Source organism: Phyllostomus discolor, chromosome 3 (genome assembly GCF_004126475.2).
Source record: "Phyllostomus discolor isolate MPI-MPIP mPhyDis1 chromosome 3, mPhyDis1.pri.v3, whole genome shotgun sequence".
Classification (NCBI taxonomy): Eukaryota; Metazoa; Chordata; class Mammalia; order Chiroptera; family Phyllostomidae; genus Phyllostomus; species Phyllostomus discolor.
In genome coordinates, this window is record NC_040905.2 from 208,018,399 (window position 1) to 208,040,509 (window position 22,111).

Consider the following 22,111-nt stretch of genomic DNA (forward strand, 5'->3'; position numbering starts at 1 on the left):
GCAGGCCACTCCATGGTGTGGGAGATGGGTTCACACCAGCTGGGGGGTGGGCGGTGCTGGGCTCAGACGCATGCGGCCTGAGCTGGGGGGACCCGGGCCAGAGGACAGTGCGGACGCTGCTCTGGGTGTCCGCGCACCTGCTGTCTCCATGTGGCCCCACCTACCACCAGGTGTCCCCCCTCAGCCACTGCCCCCCCTATCCACCAGGCACCACAGCAGTCCAGGGAGCCACCCAGGGACCCCCCCCCCCCGCCCCCTCCCCCCCCCCCCCCCCCCCCCCCCGTCAAAGGCCAGCCCACCTAACACCCTATGAGGCTCTCAGATGACTCACCCCTTTCTCCCACTCCCGCACCCAGGCCGGCCTGCCCCTCCCACCTGCGGGGCCCCAACTGCAGTCCCCTCAGCTGGCCCCCTACTCCCACGCTCTGCTCCCCCCACCCTTGGTCCCCGCTCTGCAGCCAAAATGACCCAAGTGCACATCGCTCGAGCCCCTCCCTGCTTCAGACGTCTCAGTGGCTTCCCGAGGCTCCTGAGAGGAAGACGAAAATCCTTTAAATGGCCCACAAGGCCATCCACAGGGCACGGGTCAGATACACGAGGGGTTGCCCACCCCGTGGCTTGGCGGGCGGCTGAGGGGCTCCAGGCCTAGGGAGCGGTCCTCTCCGACCGTTCAGCAGGTGGGAGGGGGCAGAGGGGGATGCAAAAACAGTTTGTAGAGTAAATTAGCATGTGAATGAAACAAAAAAAGTGGACAATAACCCCAGCCAGTTCTCATTTCAAAACCAATAGTAGAATTCGGGGCGGGGGAGGGGGGGTAGGGGATAATGGGTGCGCACTGGCCTGGGCAGCCTTGCCTGTGTGTGGAAGGAGGCTCGGGCAGAGGACCGGCACAGGGTGTCCCCGGGGTGGGGACCCGGATGGCGAGGGGTGGGTGGAGGAGACAGAAGCGGACACCTTTGTACACTGCCATGTTAAACCATTACCTAGTCAAAAAGAAATTCTCTGATTCTTACAATGCCAATTGTTTTAAGTCCCCGCGCACACTCAAGCAGGCTCCCGCGACTCTCCAGCCTCCTCCTGTTCCACGTCACACCCCCTCCCCCGCACACCTTCCGCACCTTTTGTTTCTGGTTAATGGCTCTTCCCTCGTGGGGCCTGGGCGCTCACTCTTGCCTCTGTTGCCTGGCCTCCCCGGGCTGGTCGTCCTCACCCCTCAGTCTCAGCCCAGACCTGTCTGCAGGAAAGGGACCTCTCCCACACAGCACCCCCTACCCACAACCGGGAACCATTGCACCTCACTCTCTATTCACCTGTCTCCCTCCTCGCTTGTAGGTCCGCCTGGGCCAAGCCCACCTCTGGCTTGCCCACTGCGCCCCAGCGCCCAGCACGGCTCCCGGCACACAATAAGCACCCCATCAGTGTTTGGGGGCTGGGTGAACTAACGGGGTGGGGGGAGGACGACGCCCTGGGAATTCTGAAGAGGGTCGTGGCCATGAGGTTTAAGACGCGCGCCCCTGAGCCCTGGAGCCCTAGGAGTTTGCCGCATTCACAGGTGGGTGGCGCTGTAAGCAGGGGGCGGTGCAGGCGCAAAGCCCCGGCTGCTGGGTTTCTCTAGCGATCTGTCTGCCAATCCCCGCTCCTCCTCGCCCAAGCTGTGTGTCTCGGGCCAGGTACCGTCCCTCCCTGCGCCTCGGTGTGCTCCTCCGCCAAACGGAGGCGCAGGCGGCCACCTCTCGGGTCGCTTGGGGCGGGGTCGGCCGACCCCACCGGGAAGGCGCGCACGCAGGCGGCGCAGGATTCAGGGCTAGGGGAGCTGCGGCGGGCGCGGAGAAAGGGTTAAAGCCAGGAGCTTTTTAATTGTCAAATGACTGCGGGCGATTAGCGCTGGCAGCTTCCTCAATAATCGCTCTTCTCTATACCTGCTGGGAGCTTAATTAAAAAACAAAGAGGCTCAATTTAAAGGCCATTACTATGCTAATGCAGCCGGGCGGGCGGTGATTAAGCGGCTCTGGCGGGCGGGCGGGCGGCTGGGGCGGGGCGCCGGGCGATCAGTTACCCACTAAACAGACCGTTGGGCGGCCGTGCGCCGTGGTGCCCGGCCGGGACCCACCCTGATCGCCCCTTGCCCGCCCCCAGCCGGCGGGAGCCCCTTAGCCGAGACCCAAGGAGGTGGTCTCCCAGACCCGCCTCTTACTGGCTAGCAAAGAGGGTCGGCTCTGGGTAGGAAAGAAACGCCCCCCCCCTCCCACACCTCCAAGGACTCCTGCAGAATGTCCCCTTCTGCCTCCCATCGACGCGGAGGCCGGCTCCTCTCCTGCACCCACGCCTCAGGTTCATCTCAGGCCCCTCCCCTGGGGGCCGGGCTCTGCCCACGGGCTGTGGCTGTGTCCCCGCAAAAAGTCAGCCGGGCACCGACAGGCTGATGGCTGGGAACAGGTCTCGGGCTCCCCAACCGCCCAGGCAGTGGCTCCTCTGTCCCGACCGCCTTCCAAACTCCTGGAAGGCAGGCTGACCCGGGTGGGGCCCTGGCTCTAACTCACAGGCTGGGTGACCTGTGTAAGGGGGGGCTCCTGTCCCCCAGAGTGGTCCGGAGGTATTGGTGGGGTCCTGCTTGGGACGCTCTGAGCGCAGGGCTGGTCTGGTTCCGGCGAGTTCGACATCTAGGAGTGTGTACCAGGGCGGGGCCGAACCCTTGACCGTAGGAGTGCGTGTGTGTGTGTGTGTGTGTGTGTGTGTGTGTGGTTGGCGGGGGTGGGGGTGATCCAGATCTCTTGAGAGAGGCTGGGCAGCCAGGCCCTCACTGCCTTGGCTGACACAGTCCGTGTCCTCTGCGGCTGCGTTAAGAGGAGGGTAGCGTGGAGAACAGGGGAGGGGGTGGCTCTTCTCGCCACGGAAGGGCTGAGTTGCGGGGTGCCGTGCCTTGAGGGCTGCTTGGACAGACTCAGACTTGGGGTCTGGGTGTGGAGAAAGAGCTGCTGGAATCGGGGGTTCCGCCCAGGACTGGGAGGTGCTGGGCCCCTCTCTCTGAGTCTCCCAAGGGCCAGAGGCAGCACAGGCGGTCTGTGCGGTGTCGACACCCCGCATGTCTCCAGTGGCTGCCGGGTGAAATCTGTGACCGTGATCGGAGACTGTGGTCATTTTATTGGTGACGTTGAACACCACCCTCCCTGAGCCTGGGGAACTGAGGTTCTAACTTGGGAACTGAGCCGGTACAAGGTACAACGGACAACAGTGAAACTGTCCACGGTGACGTGTCACTGGCTGCCAACCAACCAGAGAGGCAAACCTCGGTCATCCGCGCGGTGCGGTACGAGCACAGACCTGACGACAGAGCCAGCCTTTATTGACGTTTTCCGAGGAGAATGATTTATCTCCATGAGAATAATGTTAGTAAATAAAAGCAAAAATGGGAAAATGTCATAAATTACTTAACTGAGCTAGAAGAAAAATTGATTGAAAACACTAAATTGCCTGGATGGGGTTTGTTCCGGAAAGCACGCCCAGCCCTGTTCTGACCCAGCCTGGAAGGTTCTGTAATGGGCCCGGGGTGTCCAGAAGCCTCGGGGTCAGTCAGGATGATGAGCCAGATGTCGGCTGGGCCAGCGGCCTCGCTGTGCGGCAAGGCCCTGGATCTCTCCCGGAGGTCTCCCTGTCCCCGACGCCCGGAGCACGCCGAGGGGCACTGGCCCTGTGTCTCCTTTCCCGCTGACCCCTCATCTCCTGACACAGCGCTTGGCCGTGGGGGCGGGGGGGGGCGTTGGTAAACACTCTTGGAACCAACTCATCCTGTAGCGAAAACCTCAGATGGTGGCAGCTTCTGCTTTTGAAAGGAGGAGTCACGGCATGAGGTCCGGCACAGAGCCCTTCCCAGGAGGCTCAGTTGGTTAGAGCGGCGGTCCCATGTGCCAGGGGTGCGGGTTCAGTCCCAGGTCAGAGCACGTACAAGAATCAACCAATAAATGCATGAATAAATGGAACAGCAAGTCAGTTTCTCTCTCTCAAACCATTTTTTTAAGATTTTATTTATTTTCAGAGAGGGAAGGGAGGGAGAAAGAGAGAAACATCAATGTGTGGTTGCTGGGGGTCATGGCCTGCAACCCAGGCATGTGCCCTGACTGGGAATTGAACCTGTGACACTTTGGTTTGCAGCCCACGCTCAATCCACTGAGCTATGCCAGCCAGGGCAAACGATTTTTTTTTAATTAAAAAATAAGACTGGCACAGAGCACATGTCTAGGTATGTGTGGAATAAATGGATGGATGGGTGGGTGTATGGATATGTGGCTGGCTGGCTGAGGGGATGAATGGGTTGGGCGTGTTGGATGGCTGGGCGAGTGGATGGATGATGGATGGATGGATATCTGGCTGAGTGGCCAAGTGAGTGGATGGGTAGGTGGATGGGTGGATGGAGTGGCTGTATGAGTGGGTGGATGGGTGGATGGAGTGGCTGTATGAGTGGGTGGATGGATGGGTGGATGGACGGATGGGTGGGAACAAAAGAAACCTGATCTGCCCTCTTTAGCCCAACGCGCAAGGCCCCCAGCTTGGCCCTCCTCCTCTCTCTCCTGCGCTCCAAGCTGAGTGACCCGCCGTCTCCCTCGCCCTGTACATGGGCTCCATTTTCTTCATACCTTTGCTCTGTTTCAACCTCTCCCTCCCAGAATGGCCTCCCTGCTTCTCTCCCCTACACAGACCCCAGGCTCGGAAACCAGACTCACCTCTGTTCCCCTCTGAGCCCGACCACTTCCCCATTCAATCCTTTGCACTTTCGTGGCCTCCTTCTCCAGGAAGTCTTCCATGATCCCAACCCTGCCTGGATCCCTTCAGGTCCCACCCTGGACCCCTCAGCCCTCCCTGGGGACACGGCTCTGGGCGAGGCCTGTTCTGCCCACTCAGGACCCTGGAGGTGTGGGGGTTGGGTCCTCCTCTTCCACCTGTGTCCTCAGCCCGTCGCCTCTGTAACCTCGGCACGCCCAGCTGCAGGCCAGGCTGTGGGCCCACAGCCCTGAGCTGAGCAAGCAAGAGCAGAGTCATTCCCAGGGGTGGGCACCGGGTGGGGGGGGGGAGGTGGACACAGGAGAGGGAGGGCTTCAGGCACAGGGAGGTCCAGGACCAGGCAGCAGGGCAGGAAGAAGCAGCAGGAGCTCCCGAGTCCCAGCTTCGGTCCCAGCTGATGGGCGCTGAGCGGCTGCTACCCTCTGAAGCATCACTTTCTTCTCTTGTGAGAAGAGGGTGGCAGCGCCCGCCTCTCGGGGGTCTTCTGGGGGAGGGGCCCGTGTGCAAATAAGGCACAGGGTGTGGCATGTCAGAAATAGTGAATCTGAGTAAGTACAGTAGCGATAATAACGGGCCTCAGTAACAGTAGCGATAATGATAATGGCCGCTGTACTTGGCAACCAAGAGCCAGTGACTTGGGGACAACGGGAGAAGGGCCCCTGGGATCAGCTCGGCGGGTTCGGGTGAACGTGAGAGGAGAAGGCTCCTACTGTGAGCCCGGCACGGGCTCCGGTTCACAGGAGGTGGTGTCTGAGGAGGGTTCGGTGGGTGAACGAACTCCTGGAGCAGCACAGGGACTGAATTCGCCAGTGAAGGGCAGACAAAAGCGGAAGCGTGGCAACGCAGGGGTTAATGAAACGGTGCGGGGGAGCCTTCGCTGTGCCTGGCCAGGAGCTCCCGGGCCCTCCCATGCCTCCTGGCCCGGTTTTCCTGCAACACTTCCGGCCTGGGAAGGACGGTCAGAGGGACACGGCGCCCCACCTTCCACCTCCTCTGGACCACTGACTCCCCTGACGTCAGCAGAGGAGCCCCATGTCTCCAAAGGGAAGAGAGGCTCCCGAGGCAGAGTCTGGGCACCTCCCAGGATCAGAGTCCCAAAGGTGGCGAGCCACGTGCCCACAGCAACTCCTTCTGTTGGAGTGTGTGTGTGAGAGAGTGTGTCTGTGTGTGTGAGAGTGTCTGTGTGTGTGTGAGAGTGTGTCTGTGTGTGTGTCTACCCTGGCAGCCCCTAACGGTGTCTCTGGCTTGGGCCCGACCCATGCCAGAACCCCAGACCCATGCCTGCGGCCGCCCCAGACACACCCACACGGCCGTCAGAGGCAGCTCAGATGTGACACGTGCAGACTCGCACCCTCAACTCTCCTCCCCCGCCCCGCCTCAGCCTCCATGTCACTTCACAGCGACTCCATCCTCCTGGTTGCTCAGGCCCCCAGGCCCCGGACTCACCCACGCTTCCATCCTGCCACAGGCTCCCGGGCCCCTGTCTTCAAAGGGCACCCCGGGTCTGACCGCTTCTTAGCATCTCGCCGGCTCCTAGCCAGTCTGAGCCAACATCATCTTTTACCTGGATGATTGATAGAACTTCCCAGCCCATATCCCTGCCCCCCACAGCACACCCCCATGCCCACAGAGCTGCTGAGGGACCCAGTTAGAGTGTCTGTCAGATCACGTGCCCCTTTGCTCGAAGCTGACCACGTGATCTGTCCCCTTCCATCACTCACCTGTGGTGTCTCCGGCCTCATGGGCCTCTGGTCACTTCTCCCACACGGCAGTTCTGCTCGGGCCTCAGGGCCTTTGCACTTGCTGCTTCCTCTGTGGGGAGGGTGCACCCCATGCCCCGATACCTCAGGAAGCCTCCCACTGCCCGCCGTGAAACCTCTCCCACCCCACCGCTCTTCCCTGCTTCATTTTTCTTCACCTGCCCGGTCACGGGCCGTTAAACTCTGCATGCGCCCTGTGTGCCCGGATGTATCCGTTTGTGGCCTAGTCCAACAGGATGGAAGGAAGGGGGAGGTTTGGGAGGGACCGTCCTGTCCTATCCCTGGCCTCCAGGCAGCTCCTGGCACCGTAGCGGGCGCTAAATAAATGTGCGGACTCGGGGAATGTGTGGACCCCGGGGTCCAGGCTGTGCCCGTCCCTCCTGGTCCTGGCCCTGGCCCCTGACCTCCCACCCTGCCTGGGGGCTCTTCACAGCGCCCCGGCTGGGATCAAAGGGCCGAGGAGCCTGCCGCCCCGCACAGCTGGGTCTGCGCCCCGCAGGAAGCGCCGGGGCAGCCCTCCCGGCAGGCCTGGCCCCGGCGCGGCGAGGCTGCGGAGAGGCCCTGCGAGGCCCGCGCGCAGGCGGCCCCGTCCGAGCGCCCGGCCGCGCCGCCGCGCATTCCAGCCGCGTGATTGACGCGCACACCGGGGCCCCTGCCTGCGGCTCCCGCCGCCGCCCGCCCGGCCCGCCGTGCCGCCGCCGCATCAAAGCAGATGTTTGCAGCTGGTTTGAGTTGGATCCCCATCAACAGGCCCCTTTTTGTCTCAAAATAAAAAACAGCTACGCCCGGAATGATAAGGACGCGGCAGGCACGTGGGGGAGATGTCAGCGAGCTGGGAGGGAGGAGGCCGGGCGGCTCCCTCAGCCTGTTCTCCCCCGTCAGCTTCTGCAAGTGACGGGCAGACTGGAGCAGCAGCAGCAGCTGGACCCCCGAAGGTGTCCAGGGCCCTGTCCCCGCAGCTCCTGTGGACTCCAGCCCAGCCCTCAGCAGGCATCTCACAGACGTCACGGTTCCCGGGCGCCAGGATGGTTTTCCCGCACACCGAGTGCTCACCACGCGGGGGCCTGCTCCGCGCGAGGTGCCCCTTCATCCTGGGGCCCTCAGCTCCGGTGGCCAGGCGGGCGCGGCACAGACAGGGTGGACGTGTTAGCCTTCCCGCGGTCACCTGGAAGGTGGGCATCGTGGGGCCGGGCTTTCAGATGGGAAAACGGTTGGGAAAGTGTGGTTGGCTGGCCCCGAGGTCCCGCAGCTAGTGCCGGGCAGAGCTGGGATGCAGACCCCCAGCCAGGTCCGCCCCCAGACGCAGGGCAGCTGTGTGTCACGGCGCCTCTCTCAGAGTCCCCAGCTCTCCTCCAGGCAGACTCTCGTGGTGTCCTTTCCTTTCCTTTCCTTTTCAAGATTTTACTTACTCATATTTAGAAGGAGGGGAAGGGAGGGAGAAAGAGAGGGAGAGAAACACCCATGTGAGAGAAATCTCAATCAGCTGCCTCTCCTAACACTCCCCGACCGGGAACTGAACCGGCAGCACAGGTGTGTGCTCCAGCTGGGAATCGAACCCACCACTCTGGCTTTGCTGGGTGATGCCCACACATGGAGCCACGCCGGGCAGGGCTGGCACGCCTTTCTTGGCCTCCGGGCTTGCAGAGCAAACCCCATGAGATCACTCATCACGCAGCACCAGCCCCTGCGGTCCGCCTCCGTGGGTGTTTGCTGGGGGAACTCGAGAAGGTGTGGCCAATGGGGACAGGGGGCTGGGGTTCTGGGAGCCAAGCCTGGTGGTCCCCACGGAGGGAGTGTCCGGGGACTGTGGGATTGGGCCTGGAGAAGCCCTGCCGTGAACCAGGCCCAGGGCCTGCCTGGTCCCTCACGTGGCCCAGGGGAGGGTCCAACAGAAGCCCGGAGCTCACAGGGACAGACAGACAGGGAGAACACAGACCCAGCAAACAGTGTGATCAGCGGCTTCAGACCAGAGTGAGAGATGGGGAAGGGAAGATTCCAGAGCCCGTACCAGGCATCATGGCGAGAGACTGGGGGGCAGCGGGGAGCACACACCCCGGCCGAGATGCCCTCCGTGCCGGGCGCTGGGCTAGAGCGTCTCATTCGGGCTAAAGCACCCGGACTCTCAGTCGCCAGCTGAGGGAGGCATCAACGCCCCCATCGTATAGAAGGGGAAACTGAGGCTCAGAGAAGGGATGTGAATGTGCCCAAACCTCACAGCACAGTTGGGGCTGGAGATGTGGGAAGTCACACCTCTGAGGATGGGGGGCCGCGGGGCATTGACAGGGAGCCCTCGAATGAGCAGGGGAAGGAGGGGACACAGGACAGAGGGTCCGACTGGCCCGCTGTGAGTCAGATGTCCAGGCCGGGCCCAGTTGCCTGTGGTCAGTGGAGCCATTGCACACCAATACGGCACCCGGGGCTCTCCCCTCGCAGCAGGGATGAGGGCATTGCTGGGGCTCCGCTGCGGGGCTCCCAGCCCAGCAAGAGTTGTGTATACAGCTCCGTTGGTGGGAAGGACCCGACCCCAGGTTGTACAGTTGTGAAAGGGGTGGGGTCAGGGGAGGGCGAGTTCACTTGTCTTGTCACCTGGTAGCCTTCTCAGACCCCTCCCCCCAGAAGCAGAGCACCTAATGTTCCCTTGTCCCACCTGGCTGCTCACTCCATTTCCCACAAGGTTGTTCATTCATTCAACAAACACTCGCCAGCCACCTCCTCAGTGCCAGAGCCCAGGAAGGTGAGGGTGAATTAGACCCAGTTCCTGGTTTCTAGGTCAGTGGGGGCTTCAGACACACAAATATCTGGGTCTGTGGCTATCAGGGAAGGCTTCACAGAGGAGGTGGCACTTATAGTGGGTCTTGAAGAGTGAAAAGGAGTTTAAACAAGAAACAAGGAGAGAGAAGACAGGCCTTGGCGGCAGATGGGATTGTCAGTGTTTATGAGGTGGGACGGAACTTACTGTGGCCCAGGAGCTGTGAGCAGCCTGGCCACTCGGCAGAGGATCCGAGGCTGGGCGTGACGGGGCAGTGTGGCGTGGGGCCTTGCACGCCACAGTTGGGTGGCTGGACTTACCCTGAAATCGTTGGCTCCTCTTGGACTGAGAACCCAGCAAGGGGCTACACGTACCGTAAACTCCGGTGATGGGGTGTGGGGTGGGCAGTGCAGCGACTAGGGTGCTGGAAGAGATGGTGGCAGGGACCGTGACCCCCACACATTTAACCCACCCCACGCGCCCGGCCGTTACCCGCATCAGACAGCGGGGACACCGGGGCTCGGAGAGGGAAAGGAACTGTGTCAGGCCCGGCGCCAGGGAGGGGCAGAGCCAGGACCCCAGGCCTGGCGCACGCGTGCCGTGTGGTCCAAGATCTGCGCATGAAGACCCTGGAGGAAAAGAGGAGATGCCCGAGCCCCCCAGGATGTTAGCAGACCAGTTTTGTCAGAGGCGGGAGAATCAGCCAGCCCTGTGCCTCCCTGCAGTTGTCAATGGTGTAAGAGAAATTAATCGGTCAGATCTGTAATCCATGTTCAGATGCACCAGAAAAAACTGGCTTCAGGGTTTTGTTTACTAGTTTGACGAGTTTAACAAACTGAGCACTAACCGAACACTCAGAGGGAGTGAGATAAGTTACAGCCCGGGACTGTCCGGGGAAGGGCGTCTCTCAAAGGGGACTCTTTGCTCCACGGTCACAGACGGTCCTGGGTGGGGCGCTGTGTGTGAGGGGACGATGTTCAGTTTGGTTTAAGAAAAAGGCAAACACTCAGCTGCAGCTACTGGGTAGCAGGCTCCTGCTGAGAAGAGAGCACCCAGGGTGAATCCGGCCCCTGCCCCACGGCGTCCAGAGCCTCAGGGCAGACAGGCGTGGGTGTGGTGCTCCCAGCACAGGGTGAGGAGACTGACAAGCGGAGGAACCCTTGGGTGCACAGAGCAGGGAGGCTGCTGCGTGACCTTGAACGAGCAACCTGCCTTCTGCCCCTTGGTGTGCTCGCCTGTGAAGTGGGGAGGGGACAGAGTCTTGCCTTTGGAAGTTCTGCACGCACTGAGCCCGTGCAGGCAGGCGGTAGCCGAGCTTTACCGGCGCTCAGTAGTGCTCACGAGGCAGAGAACCGCGCGCCAGGAGTGCTCCGCCCGGCTCCGGCCACACAGAAGCTGGAAGGGCCGGTCCAGAACCCAGGGTGCTCGTGAGAGCCAGGCGTGGGTGGGACCTGGAAACCCCCCCGGTGTCAGGGGGGCCTCTCTGCAGAATCTCAGAGACTCCAACGAGGGGGACCGACAAAGGCGTGTTGGGCCCACATGGGACAACAGAGAGGCAGACACCTGCTCCTTCCCAGCAGCCCTGTAGGTAGGCGCCGTCACTCCCATTTCAGAGATGAAGAAACTGAGGCTCAGAGATGTTAAATGTCTTAACCAACATCACACAGAAAATTATGGAGCCAGGGTGGGAACACAGGCGCTCCTGCACCCCACCCCTCCCACGGTCCCACTTACCTCCCACCCTCTCCTCTGACACAGGACACTGCCTACCACCCTCCCCCCGCCCCCGACACAGGACACTGCCTTCCCAGGGCAGGTCGCCAGGGCTCTCACCAGACCAGGGTGGGGGTGGGGACTGCCTGCCCTGCTTCACAGGCAGAGCAGGACCAAAGTGGTTGGTTCTGTATTCATTCAACAAACATGCATTGCTCACCTCGGAGTGCTCGGGGCTTTGTGTGAGGTACCAAAGATACAGAGGTGACCAAGGTGAAGGCGGGCCTGGGGATGTGTCCACCGGAGTCCCCTTTGCAAGTGCCACAACATGGAGCAGGGCAGCGGGCGGCGTGAGGACAGGAAACTCGGAGAGGGAGGCACCTACCTACCTAAGACTGGAGAGGAGAAGGGGGGCTTTCTGGAAGAAGGGCCGCCCAAGCCAAGTCCCTCCGTCGGCGGGTGTTTGGGGCAAAGATCGGGGTAGAGGGGATGGCGGCCCAGGCGGCAGGGAAGCTCGAGGAAGGGCTTGGCCCTTCACGTGAAAAATGGGGGCGGGGGCTCTGTGGGCTGCAGCAAGCTCACTCGCCCGTGACGTGATCACGAAGCTGCCCTTTGGATTTAGAGCTTCTGGACTGGGAGAGGGGGCAGGGAGGGTGGCGGCAGGGAGGTGGGGGAGCACCGGGAGGGCAGGCCGCTCCTCCAGGGCCCCCCACCATGCCCTGACCCCAGGGCTTGTCCTGTCCCCGCCGCCCACCTCAGCGTGGGCAGCGGGGACACTTCCATCTGGAATCCCCAGCACAAGTCTCGGGAGTGGGGACTATTGTCCCCACCTTACAGGTGAGGAAACTGAGACTCTGACCTGCCCCAGGTCACACAGTCACAGAGCAGGCAAGTGGCTGAGTCAGGACTGAGACCAGATTAGGGCCCTTCACACCAGGCTGCTGTGCCCCTGGTCGGGGGGGCGGTGCTGGGAGACCTCCCACCCCGCCAGCTGTGCACCTCGGCTCTCCTGTGGCCTGCCCCGCCCAGTGGCCCCTCCCTCTGTGCCCGTGCTTCAGACTGACAACTTACTGCGTGCTCACCCCGAGAAGCAGGCAGTGTTGATGAACCCATTCTACAGATCAGTAAGCTGAGGCTGGGGCGGGGAGGAAATGACTTGCCCGGTCACCAGCCAGCAGTGGTGGAACCAGGCATTGGGCCAATGCCAGTGCCACCTTCCCGTGGCTGGGTCTGCTTCTCCACCAATCCCTCCATGGTGGGAGGGACTGAGGGGGCGAGGAGGGGACCCCGCTGGTGCCCCGGCCCCTCCCACACATGCCATTAGCAGCTCTCACCCCTGCACGGTAGACAAAGGCACCCCATACTTGGGAGCGAGTATTTCATGTGTCCCCCCTGATGTTTTATTGGGAGGAGAGATGCTCAGAGACCAAACGGATGGCACATTCCCTTTATAAAGTGTGCGCCGCTTGTTTTATTTCCCGGGTTTTTGCAATCTAGATAACAGATGATGCCCCGAGTGGCTGGCGCTGCCTCCGTAATGGCGGCGCTGAGCCTTTGGAGAAGTATTAATAATAGATTGTGTTGATGAGTTTGGAGAAAGTAGCAATCGACCCCCCACTGCCAAGGCATTAGCGAGGCTGTTCCGAACGAACGCAGCCTGCACGGTGGCAGTGGCGGCAAATGCGGGTCACCGCCCCCCCCCCCGCTGCCCCGCCCCCCCCACCTAAGAAGGCCTCCCCTGGGGAGTCACCCAAGGTGTGCTGGCCTCTGCCGGAGCCCCTGGCCCAGCTGGCACATTGATGTGGCCAGTACCTGTCCACTTGGCCACCGAGGCCAGCTGCAGACCTTAGTGGGAACCCTAGGACAGGAGGTGGAGCGTGGGGAGGGGGCAGAGGGGCAGTGAGGGGGGCGGGACGGAAGCGTTGTCCGTGCCAGAGCAGCGGGTTCTGCAAACCTGGCTCCTGCCCCGGCCCCTTGGCAGAGCCGGGCCGGCCCCCGCCCGAGGCCGCCGTGGACAGTTGGGCAGGGGGTAGCCCGAGCAGAGGTGTCCAGGCAGAGGGCCGAACTGAAGCCGAAGTCCAGCTCAGGCTCCTCACGCAGAGTCGTGCACGGTACAGGCTTGGGGTACAGGCTTGGGGTGCGGTGGGGTCCGCTCTGCCTGTCCGCAACCTCCGCCCACCCCAAACCTTCACTCCGCTGCTTCACAAACACTCCCTGCGGCCTCCCTGAGGCGCAGGTGGAGCAAGGCCCTGCCTGTGGGACCACCAAAGAGCTGGGAGCTGCCAGGGGCTCAGCCTTTCACTCCAACGTGGTCCTCATTCACCCAGTTACGTGCCTAGTGTCACTGAATTCTGGCGACTGCCCTTGGGGGATGTCCTGTTGACACCCCGCTTTATGGCAGAAGGAACTAAGGCCAGAGAAGCTCAGGCCAGCATAGAGGAGGCCACCTTCCCATGACTGGGCCATCCAGGAAGGCTTCCCAGAGGAGGCGGTGTTGGAGTTGGGCATTGCAGGATGAGTAGGAGCCTGCTGGGTAGACTAGGGGGGCGGCAGGGTTGCCAGGATGCCCCCACTTGGAGCGCCCTGGCCGGGGCTGGGGCAGCAGGCAGGAGGCAGAGAGGCCCTGTCCAGCGTGCCTGACCCGCTGCCCGTGGGCGGAGCCAGTGGCAGCCCCGGGAAGGGAGGCGGGCCGAGGGCTCCGGGCTCTCGCTCACGGCTGCTCGGCACCGATTAGCGGAGAATTGCAGCTGCGATCCGCGCCTGCGGCGGCGGCCATAAAGAGGGATGGGATGCGCGCGGCGCTCCCAAGGTGGCGCCCACAGACGTGGCCCGGGGACTCGGGGAATGAAAAATGGTTTTAATTCCCTCCCAGCAGCAATAATTTGATTCTTCATAAATTTTTCCATCAAAGTGTTGTTGAGGCCGAGTTCCCACAGAGCAGGGCACGTGGCGGGGGCGGGCCGCCGGGAGGAGCGGTCAGTAGGTGCAGGCAGGGGCGGGGCCCAGCTGCTCAGGCCTCCCTGCCCGCCCCCACGCGGCCCCGCCTTGGGGAGGGGACACAGGTCCGCTGTGTCCTGGAGGGACAGGATCAGCTCCAGGCTCAGCATCCGCTCCCTCGTGTACTGCCCGTGTGGCTCTGAGCAGGTGACTGCACCTGTCAGCACCTCAGTTTCCTAAGCCCTGCAATGGGATGGCTGGTGCTTCCTGTCTCACAGGGCGGGTGCAGGGAGTCCATGTGTCTCCGCAGGCAAAGTGCTTAGAATGGCGGCTGGCAGGCCCTACGTGCTCAGTAAATACACCTCTTCCTGGCGGCAATGCTTAACACTGAAGGGAGGCTTAAGCAGGTGTTGGCCAAGCCCAGGGCCAGAGAGAGAGAGGCCAGTGCGATGCTGCTCTTCCATGGGGCACAGCCAGGGGCCGCCAAGGGAGCAAGAAGAGGCAGGATCAGGGAGGGCCCTGAGTGCCAGACTCAGGAACCAGTGTTGTCCTGAGGGCACTAGGGAGCCATGGAGGAGTCTAGAGCAGGGAAGCAGCACGGCCAGGTGTGTGTCTTAGACAGGTCTTCCTGGCTGTCACCCTGGAGGGTGAGTTGAAGGGGTGGAGGGGCCAGAGCCCAGGGAGAGGACTGGGACAGTTGCTCCGAAAGGAGAGGAAGGGCCTGTGCGGGGTGGTTGGCTGGTCAGGGTGGGGGTTGCTTGGATGTGGGGGTGACGGAGGGGCAGGGAGGAGGAGGAGTGAGTCCTGAGTGCAGGTGGAGGGGCCTGCGGGCTGCCTGCCCTTCCCCTCAGGGCAGGGGCAGACCTGGTTCTGGGGAGAGGTGGAGGCTTACCTTGTATTCTGCCCTCTAGTGGCCACTGTGTCTCTGAGTGGGAAGGGCCCTGAGCCAACACGCAGGAGAGACAGCCGGCCATTTGGGGCCCGGTGCCCACCCTGGGGCCACTGGGTCCCGTGAGCCAGAAGAGTAGGGAGGGTTGCGGGGTCCTCCCCATATGGCTCGGTGCCCAGGGAGGGTTTCTCCTTCTTGGCCTGGAGGGTCAGGGTGGTGGGAGGGAGAGGCTCTCAGTTGGCAGTGGCTTCTGGGAGGGGCCCCTGAGCCCGGCTAACGCGCCCACTCTGTGCCCCCGCAGGCTCTTCGCGGCCAAGTGCAGCGGCTGCATGGAGAAGATCGCCCCCACGGAGTTCGTGATGCGGGCGCTGGAGTGCGTGTACCACCTGGGCTGCTTCTGCTGCTGCGTCTGCGAGCGGCAGCTGCGCAAGGGCGACGAGTTTGTGCTCAAGGAGGGCCAGCTGCTGTGCAAGGGGGACTACGAGAAGGAGAAGGACCTGCTCAGCTCTGTGAGCCCCGACGAGTCCGACTCCGGTGAGCCTGGCCGGGGGCGCCGGCAGCAGGGTGGGTGGCCGGGCAGGGTGCCGTGGGGGAGGCGAGCCTGCCAGAGAAGCACGCTCGTGGCCCCGGGACCCGAGCTTCATGCAGACGACGCACCGCATTTGTACTCAGATGTGTGCTGAAGTGTGCACGTGGACACACGCACATGTGCAGGGCACTGGACACTGCTGTGCACACACGCTCCCACAGGCACACAAATGCACCTGCAGACATTGCCATGGAGGCACGCGTACCTGTGCAAATGTGTACATGCATGTGATCCCAAGTGCACGCACACAAGCACATAAAATGCACAGGTGGGCACCTGTGCCCAGGGATGTACATGCATGGGCTAATGGACATGCATGGACGTGTGCTCACATGCCCAAGCATGCAAACACTCATCCCCAGGTGTGCAAGCATGCACACACGTGCACATGTGGCCCAGCACACATACATACATAGTAAGCACTGAGGCATATGGCTATACACACATTTATCCCCATGCTCACATGCGCTGGGTTGCACGTGTGCACGCACACACACACCCTGCTCTCTGGCCCTCAGTGCTCACCCTCCCTCCTCCTCGCCTTGGGCACCGCCACGGCACAGTGCCGCGGGGTCTCTGCCGGCGCCAGGCCTGTGGCCGCTGATGTCGGAGAGGCAGGGACCTGATGCGTTCTCTTGCCTCCGGCCCCCCCAAAGCCTTCAGCAGTGGGGGCAGCAGCCCCGAGCGGCTCCCTCGTTCCCAGATGGGTGGGGGCCTGAGGCTCTCTGTGATGGAGGGAAAGACCCCATTTCCAGACGCCTCTCTGCTCTGCTCTGACCCCCAAGGGACTGTGCCAGTGTGCAGCCTCCTGGCAGGGAGGGCCGTCCAGGAGAGAGTCTCAGGGTGGGAAAAGTCTGGGGGTGGCTGGCACCTTGTCACTCCTGGGAAACTGGAGCAGGGAGCAGGGTGCAGAAGTGACCCCCTCTGTGCCAGGCCCTTGGGATAGCCTAGGGCCATGGGCACAGCACCGGCACAGACTGCCAGGACCCTCGGTGGAGGTGGTGAGTCCGCCCATCTGTCCTTCTGTCCGTCCCTGGACAGGGCACCACCCTGGCCGGGCCTGTGGCTGCCTGGACTCCTGCAGGGGAGCAGAGGCTGGCCAGGTGCTAGGAGGGGTCTCCGAGGGAAGAGCCCATCCACAGGGGCTCACGCGTGGAGAAAGACAGGCCTGGAGAAAGGAGACCAGTTTAGATGTGGGGGCAGCGGGAGGCCCGTGGCTGGGGAGGCTCCGCTGTGCACCTGAGCCCCGCAACTCGGGGGCACGGCAGCGGTACCGTGGGTGTCTCTGGGTGACACATGCCTCTGCATGCACGCGTGTGGGCGCCTGCTCAGGTGTGTGCACGCCTGGTCGTCCTGCCTGTGTGTGTGCGTGTGTGCGTGTGAATGAATATGTCTGTGAGCTGCATGCGCTCAAGCCTTGGTGGGCCCACGTGCCGGTCTGTGTGTGTGTGTGTGTGTCGAGGTCACGAGCGCTCCCGTGTGAGAACATCTGGAGTGTGGCCTCTGCCTGTCGATCCCTCGTCCCTGGAGGCTCCGGGGAAGGAGGTTCTCTGGGCCCCGGGGCCTGGCTGGTGCCAGACTAGCGGAACTGGTTTTCCCAAAGGTTAGCGTTCTGGACGGGGGTGTCCAGGGCGCCAGAGGCTGCAGCAGGCGCTGGGTGGAGGCCATGGGGTCCCACTGGGCAGCAGGTTACTCGAGGACTCAAGGCTGATGGCCCGGACTGTGTCCCCCACAGTGAAGAGTGAGGACGAGGACGGGGACATGAAGCCAGCGAAAGGGCAGGGCAGCCAGAGCAAGGGCAGCGGGGACGATGGGAAGGACCCACGGAGGCCCAAGCGACCCCGGACCATCCTCACCACCCAGCAGCGAAGAGCCTTCAAGGCCTCCTTCGAGGTCTCCTCCAAGCCCTGCCGGAAGGTGAGGGGTGGCAGGGAGGGGAGGCGGGGAGGGGCGGGGCCGAACCCCACCCCTGCTGCCTTTCCGGACCCCACCCCTTCCACTCCTGCCGGCCTGGGACGTCCCTCCACCTCCCCGCCTACCCATCAGCCCCCTTCCCCCACACCTCCCCAGGGGCCTGACCTGTGTCCCCGGCTCCCTGGCTCCTGGCAGGTCCGGGAGACGCTGGCAGCAGAGACAGGCCTCAGCGTGCGCGTGGTTCAGGTCTGGTTTCAGAACCAAAGAGCAAAGGTGAGCGGCCACCTGCCATCCCTGCTGGGTAGAGGTAGGGGGCAGGCAAGTGGGAGTAGGGTGGGGGTTGGGAAGCAGGGACTGGCACGGCCGACCTGTGTCCTCTGCAGATGAAGAAGTTGGCGAGGCGGCACCAGCAGCAGCAGGAGCAGCAGAACTCCCAGCGGCTGGGCCAAGGTGAGCCGGGGCGGGGCCTGGGCGGTGCCGGGGCCCAGCTCAGCCTCTGACCACGAGAAACCTTCCGCTCAGGCTGTCAGAGCTCAGGGCCCTGCTGCCTTGGAACCAGCTGGGCTCCGTGGGGAGGTGGCAGCGACCACAGGACACAGGAGGAAGGGCCTTGTGCTGTCCCATTTCACAGATGAGGAGACTGAGGCCCAGTGAGACTCAGGGACCTGTGGGGTCACTCAGCTAGTTGGGGACGAAGCCGGGCCTCGGCCCAGGGTGCGGGCCTCCTAAGCTGTGCGTCTCCCGTGACCATCCGCCTGCTGCCCACAGCAGCATCCAGCGGAAGACTCCAGGGAACTTTCCAGAGAAAGCTGGCAGGGAGTAGAGTAGTCGGGTGGGCTCCTGCTGGAGGGGGAGGGGCCAGTCGAAGGGGCAGGAGCCAGCCCCGCTCCAACACCAGCCTTTGCCAAAATGCTGTTTCCACATCTGGGGCTGGGGCTGGTCTCCTAGGCCTCCTGGGGACCCGGGACTGCTGAGTGGGGTGGGGACCCCAGAGCTGCCCGCTCTGAAGTGAGACGGGGCTCAGGGCCGACACCAGGGCCCCTCGCCTGTGTCCCCTGTGGAGCCCAGCTCCTCCCCCGCTCTCCCCCGTCCCCTCCCACCAGACAGCCCAGATTCCAGAAGCTGCAGGCGCCGCCCCAGGCCGTGTCCCCTGGTGTTCCCAGCCGCCCCGAGGCTCGGCCTCCCCGAGGACGCTCCTCAGTCCCCTTGAGCCCGTCACAGCCACACTGCCACAGCCACACTGCCCCTGCGCCATGGGGCGCACACCACCCCTGCCCCTCCCCCACCAGGTCTCAGCCAGCAGCAGCACCACCCACCCATTGACCTCTGACCCTTCTCATCGCACACTCACTGCATGTGCTCAGTGTCCCTCGGGTCCCTCTGAGCCGATTTCTCTCACATCTCACGCGTGCCCCCCCCCGCCCCCCGTAGGGACCCCACGCCCTCCGCCTGACCTCCTCTTCCCACCGGCCCCCACCCCTTGTCCGCCTTCCCAGCCCTTCTGCATAGCCCCTCCTGGCTCCAGCCGGCTCCCTGCAGCCTCTAGGCCCCTCAGCCTGCGCCCCAGGTCTCAGCTCCTGCCTCCTCACGCTACCCCCCCCCCCAGCCTACAGCCGGCTCCCTGCTGCCCCTGGGCAGTTTCTCCCCTCCCTGCCGCTGCTGCCCTTCAGCCTGGCCAGCTGCCCCCTGCTGGGGCCTGTCAAACACCTGCTGGTCCTTTAAGGCACATGCAGGGGGCGGCCTCTTCCTCCAGGAAGGCTTTTCTGGGCCCCACCTGGATGCCCACCTCAATGCCCCCGGATGTAGGGTGCTCACTGCACCTGCTTAGGGCCTGTCCCCCCACCCTCCCGAGGGCTGGCCTGAGCTCCTGGAAGCAGGGCCTTTGGAGGATGGGAGAAGGTGGCAAGGGGGGGCTCCAGGTTTTGTTAAACTGGTTCTGGAGGAGGAGCTGGCATGTGTCAGGGGTAGGAGGCTTCGCTAACTGGGCTCAGCGGTCCTGTGGGCCCAGGGGGGCTGCAGGGTGTCGGGGTGTCCCTGGAGAAGTCTGGAGAAGGTCAGAGGGACGTCTGTGGGCCAGAGGACACGTGGGAGGTCTGTGGGGACCCCTGGGGTCCACCGGTGGGGGCTCCCGGGCTTCCGGGACAGGGCGGACAGGGCCGGCGGGTGAAGGCGTCCTCTGCCCCCAGAGGTCCTGTCGAGCCGCATGGAGGGCATGATGGCCTCCTACACACCGCTGGCCCCGCCACAGCAGCAGATCGTGGCCATGGAGCAGAGCCCCTACGGCAGCAGCGACCCCTTCCAGCAGGGCCTCACGCCGCCCCAAATGCCAGGTGACCACATGAACCCCTATGGTAAGCTGCCCCGCCCCCCTCCGGCTCCAGCTGCGCCCCTGCTCCCTGCCTGGCCCGGCAGGCCCAGGGCCGTGACGGCCCCCCGGCCCAGGGCCCACAGAGCCCGCGCGCCTCCTCCTGACAGGGAGGGGACACCCTGGAGACCCTTCCTGCCGCCCCCAGCCCCCCTGCAGGCCCTGCCCGCGGGCCCTCCTGTCCCTCCCTCGCCCCCTGCCACGCAGCCCAGAGGGCCGGCAGGGTCCCCAGGAGCCTCTGCCCACACTCCCGGCCTGACACCCGCTCTGCTCCCCAGGGAACGACTCCATCTTCCACGACATCGACAGCGATACCTCCTTAACCAGCCTCAGCGACTGCTTCCTGGGCTCCTCCGACGTGGGCTCCCTGCAGGCCCGCGTGGGGAACCCCATCGACCGGCTCTACTCCATGCAGAGTTCCTACTTCGCCTCCTGAGAGCCAGCTGGCTGCACGGACGCTTGGGCACGGGCCCCGGCCCCGCCGCCTGCGCAGACTCTACAGACAGCCATACGGTGCCGCCTCGGCCAGCCGGGCCTGGCTGGAGCGCCCGCCGGGCGCAGCCGCACGGGCAGACGGGCGCAGCCCGGGCGGGCGCTGCGTCCTGCCCGCAGAGACCGTGCCGCCCCCGGGACCAGGGCTCTCGGACAGCGACTCACCTCCCAGCCCCACCTCGGCCTCCATTGCCTCCTCTCTCCCCATCTTTTTTGGGAAGCTTAAATTCTCTCTATTTTTTTAAACATCCTCTCTGTGTCCAGCCAACCTCCGTGGCCCAGGCCTAGGCCAAGGCAGGGCCCCTGTGCGTGCCCCAGGACGACGGTGTGTGGCGCCTGTCACCTGTGAGACGCCGTGCACATGTACCCAGGGCCAGCGCCCACCGCCCCCTCCTCCCCAGGCAGGCCCGCAGCCCAGGACCACCGCCCCCAGCCAGAGCCTGGAGCAGGGGTGGGAAGAGCCTGCCAGACGCCTTGAGGGGGTCACTGGGGAGCCCAGACCAGCACAGGCAGACGGGTGGGGACAGTGACACGGGTACAGAGGTGTGCACACTGACACCGACACTCACAGAGACGGGGAGACACTGAAAGACAGAGAGGCCCCTGGGGCAGCCCCGCCGAGTTAGAAAGGGGAAGGAGGCCAGACATGGGGGGGACCCCTCTTATACAACAGGAGAGGAAGGAGGGAGGGGCGGGGACGGGGTGAACTCGGGGCAGGTGGACTCAGAGGTACGGTGGCCCCGGCCCAGATCGGGGCCGGGCTGTCTGAGCAGGCAGGGCGGCCGCCAACCTGCTCCAAGGGCAGAGACGGCGCGCAGGCCCAGGCTGAGGCGGGCCAGACGGCAGAACCTCCAGGCAGAAAGGGACCTCACGAGCCACCCACTCGGCCCTTCATCTTATGCTTGGCTCCTGCCAAGCCTCCTTGGCCTCTCCTTGCATACCTCCTGAGACGGGGAGCTCACTACTTCATCAGGCCCCCAAGTCAGCTGCCCTTTTCCTCTGAGGTTACCTCTGCCTTTTTCAGCCCTGAGTCCGTGCTTTTCAGAGGCAGGTTTTCCCAGATTCTCCAGCTCTTCCTCTTAAAACTGTACCCACAGCTGGGCTTTCCCACTGGGGTGTGGAACAGATACAACGCAGTCTTCCCACTGCCATCAGCCAGCCAAAGCGAGCAGGCCCATCACCTCCCCGGCGTTAGGGGCCCTGCCTCTGTTCATGTGGCCCGAGGTCCAATGAGTGGGTGAGACCCTCGAACCTAGGAGCCTCGCCCTGCCCTTCCGTAAGCGAGTCCCCCCACCATCGCACGCGTGTACCTGCCAAGCCACACCTGTGTTCTGCGTGTGTGGTGGGGGCCGGCGCTGTTCCTCTGGCCCACAGCATGCGGACCCCCAGGGCCTTTCCCTGTTTGGCATGGACACCCCGTGGGTGGAGCATTCCAGCTGCACTTGCAGCCCCGTTCTGTGCCCCGCTGGGAGCCATGTACACTGCATCCACCCCTCCCCACGTTCACTCAACTCGAACCCTGCCCGAAAGGAAGTGAGGTCAGGCTGATGGGCCCTGCTCTCGGTGACCCCTGGAGGTCACTGTGTCCTCAGCCAGGTGCTCGCAGCCCTGCCTTTAATTCTAACTTAGAGCCCTAGGCCGCCACCCTGAGGTCTGCTGGTCCAGCCGTTGAGCAAATGGGACGATGGCTGACTCTCCGCCTCTGGGCCCCTCTGCCCGGCCCTCACCGGGACCCTCCCAGGGCGCCAGCCTGCTCTGTGGTTTTGCTCCTCTCTGCTGGGGAAACCTCTGTCCCTCCAGAGCGACCTGGGCCTGTCTCCCCACCCGTCCTGGCTCCTGGGTCGAAACCCTGCCCTGCTCGTCACCAGGGCAGCTGTCAGAGGGTGGACACAGCTCAGTTCGGCCCTCGCAGCCGGCCCGGCCCTTC

At 63.6% G+C, this 22,111-nt stretch overlaps 1 protein-coding gene across 2 annotated transcripts in view; it reads left to right on the plus strand.

Moving 5' to 3' along the window:
• LMX1B (LIM homeobox transcription factor 1 beta) overlaps nucleotides 1-20,734 on the plus strand; it is a 76,556-nt gene extending 55,822 nt beyond the window's left edge. Inside the window, exons 3-8 of one of the 2 annotated variants that reach the window (XM_028526241.2) lie at nucleotides 15,126-15,358; nucleotides 17,149-17,330; nucleotides 17,523-17,600; nucleotides 17,711-17,777; nucleotides 19,514-19,678; nucleotides 19,971-20,734. In XM_028526241.2, the coding sequence (XP_028382042.1) occupies nucleotides 15,126-15,358; nucleotides 17,149-17,330; nucleotides 17,523-17,600; nucleotides 17,711-17,777; nucleotides 19,514-19,678; nucleotides 19,971-20,128 (883 nt within the window). In that variant the 3' untranslated portion in view covers nucleotides 20,129-20,734. The remainder of the gene's footprint in view (nucleotides 1-15,125; nucleotides 15,359-17,148; nucleotides 17,331-17,522; nucleotides 17,601-17,710; nucleotides 17,778-19,513; nucleotides 19,679-19,970) is intronic. The other variant, XM_028526242.2, reaches the window with a different exon arrangement.
• Nucleotides 20,735-22,111: the final 1,377 nt, after the last annotated feature.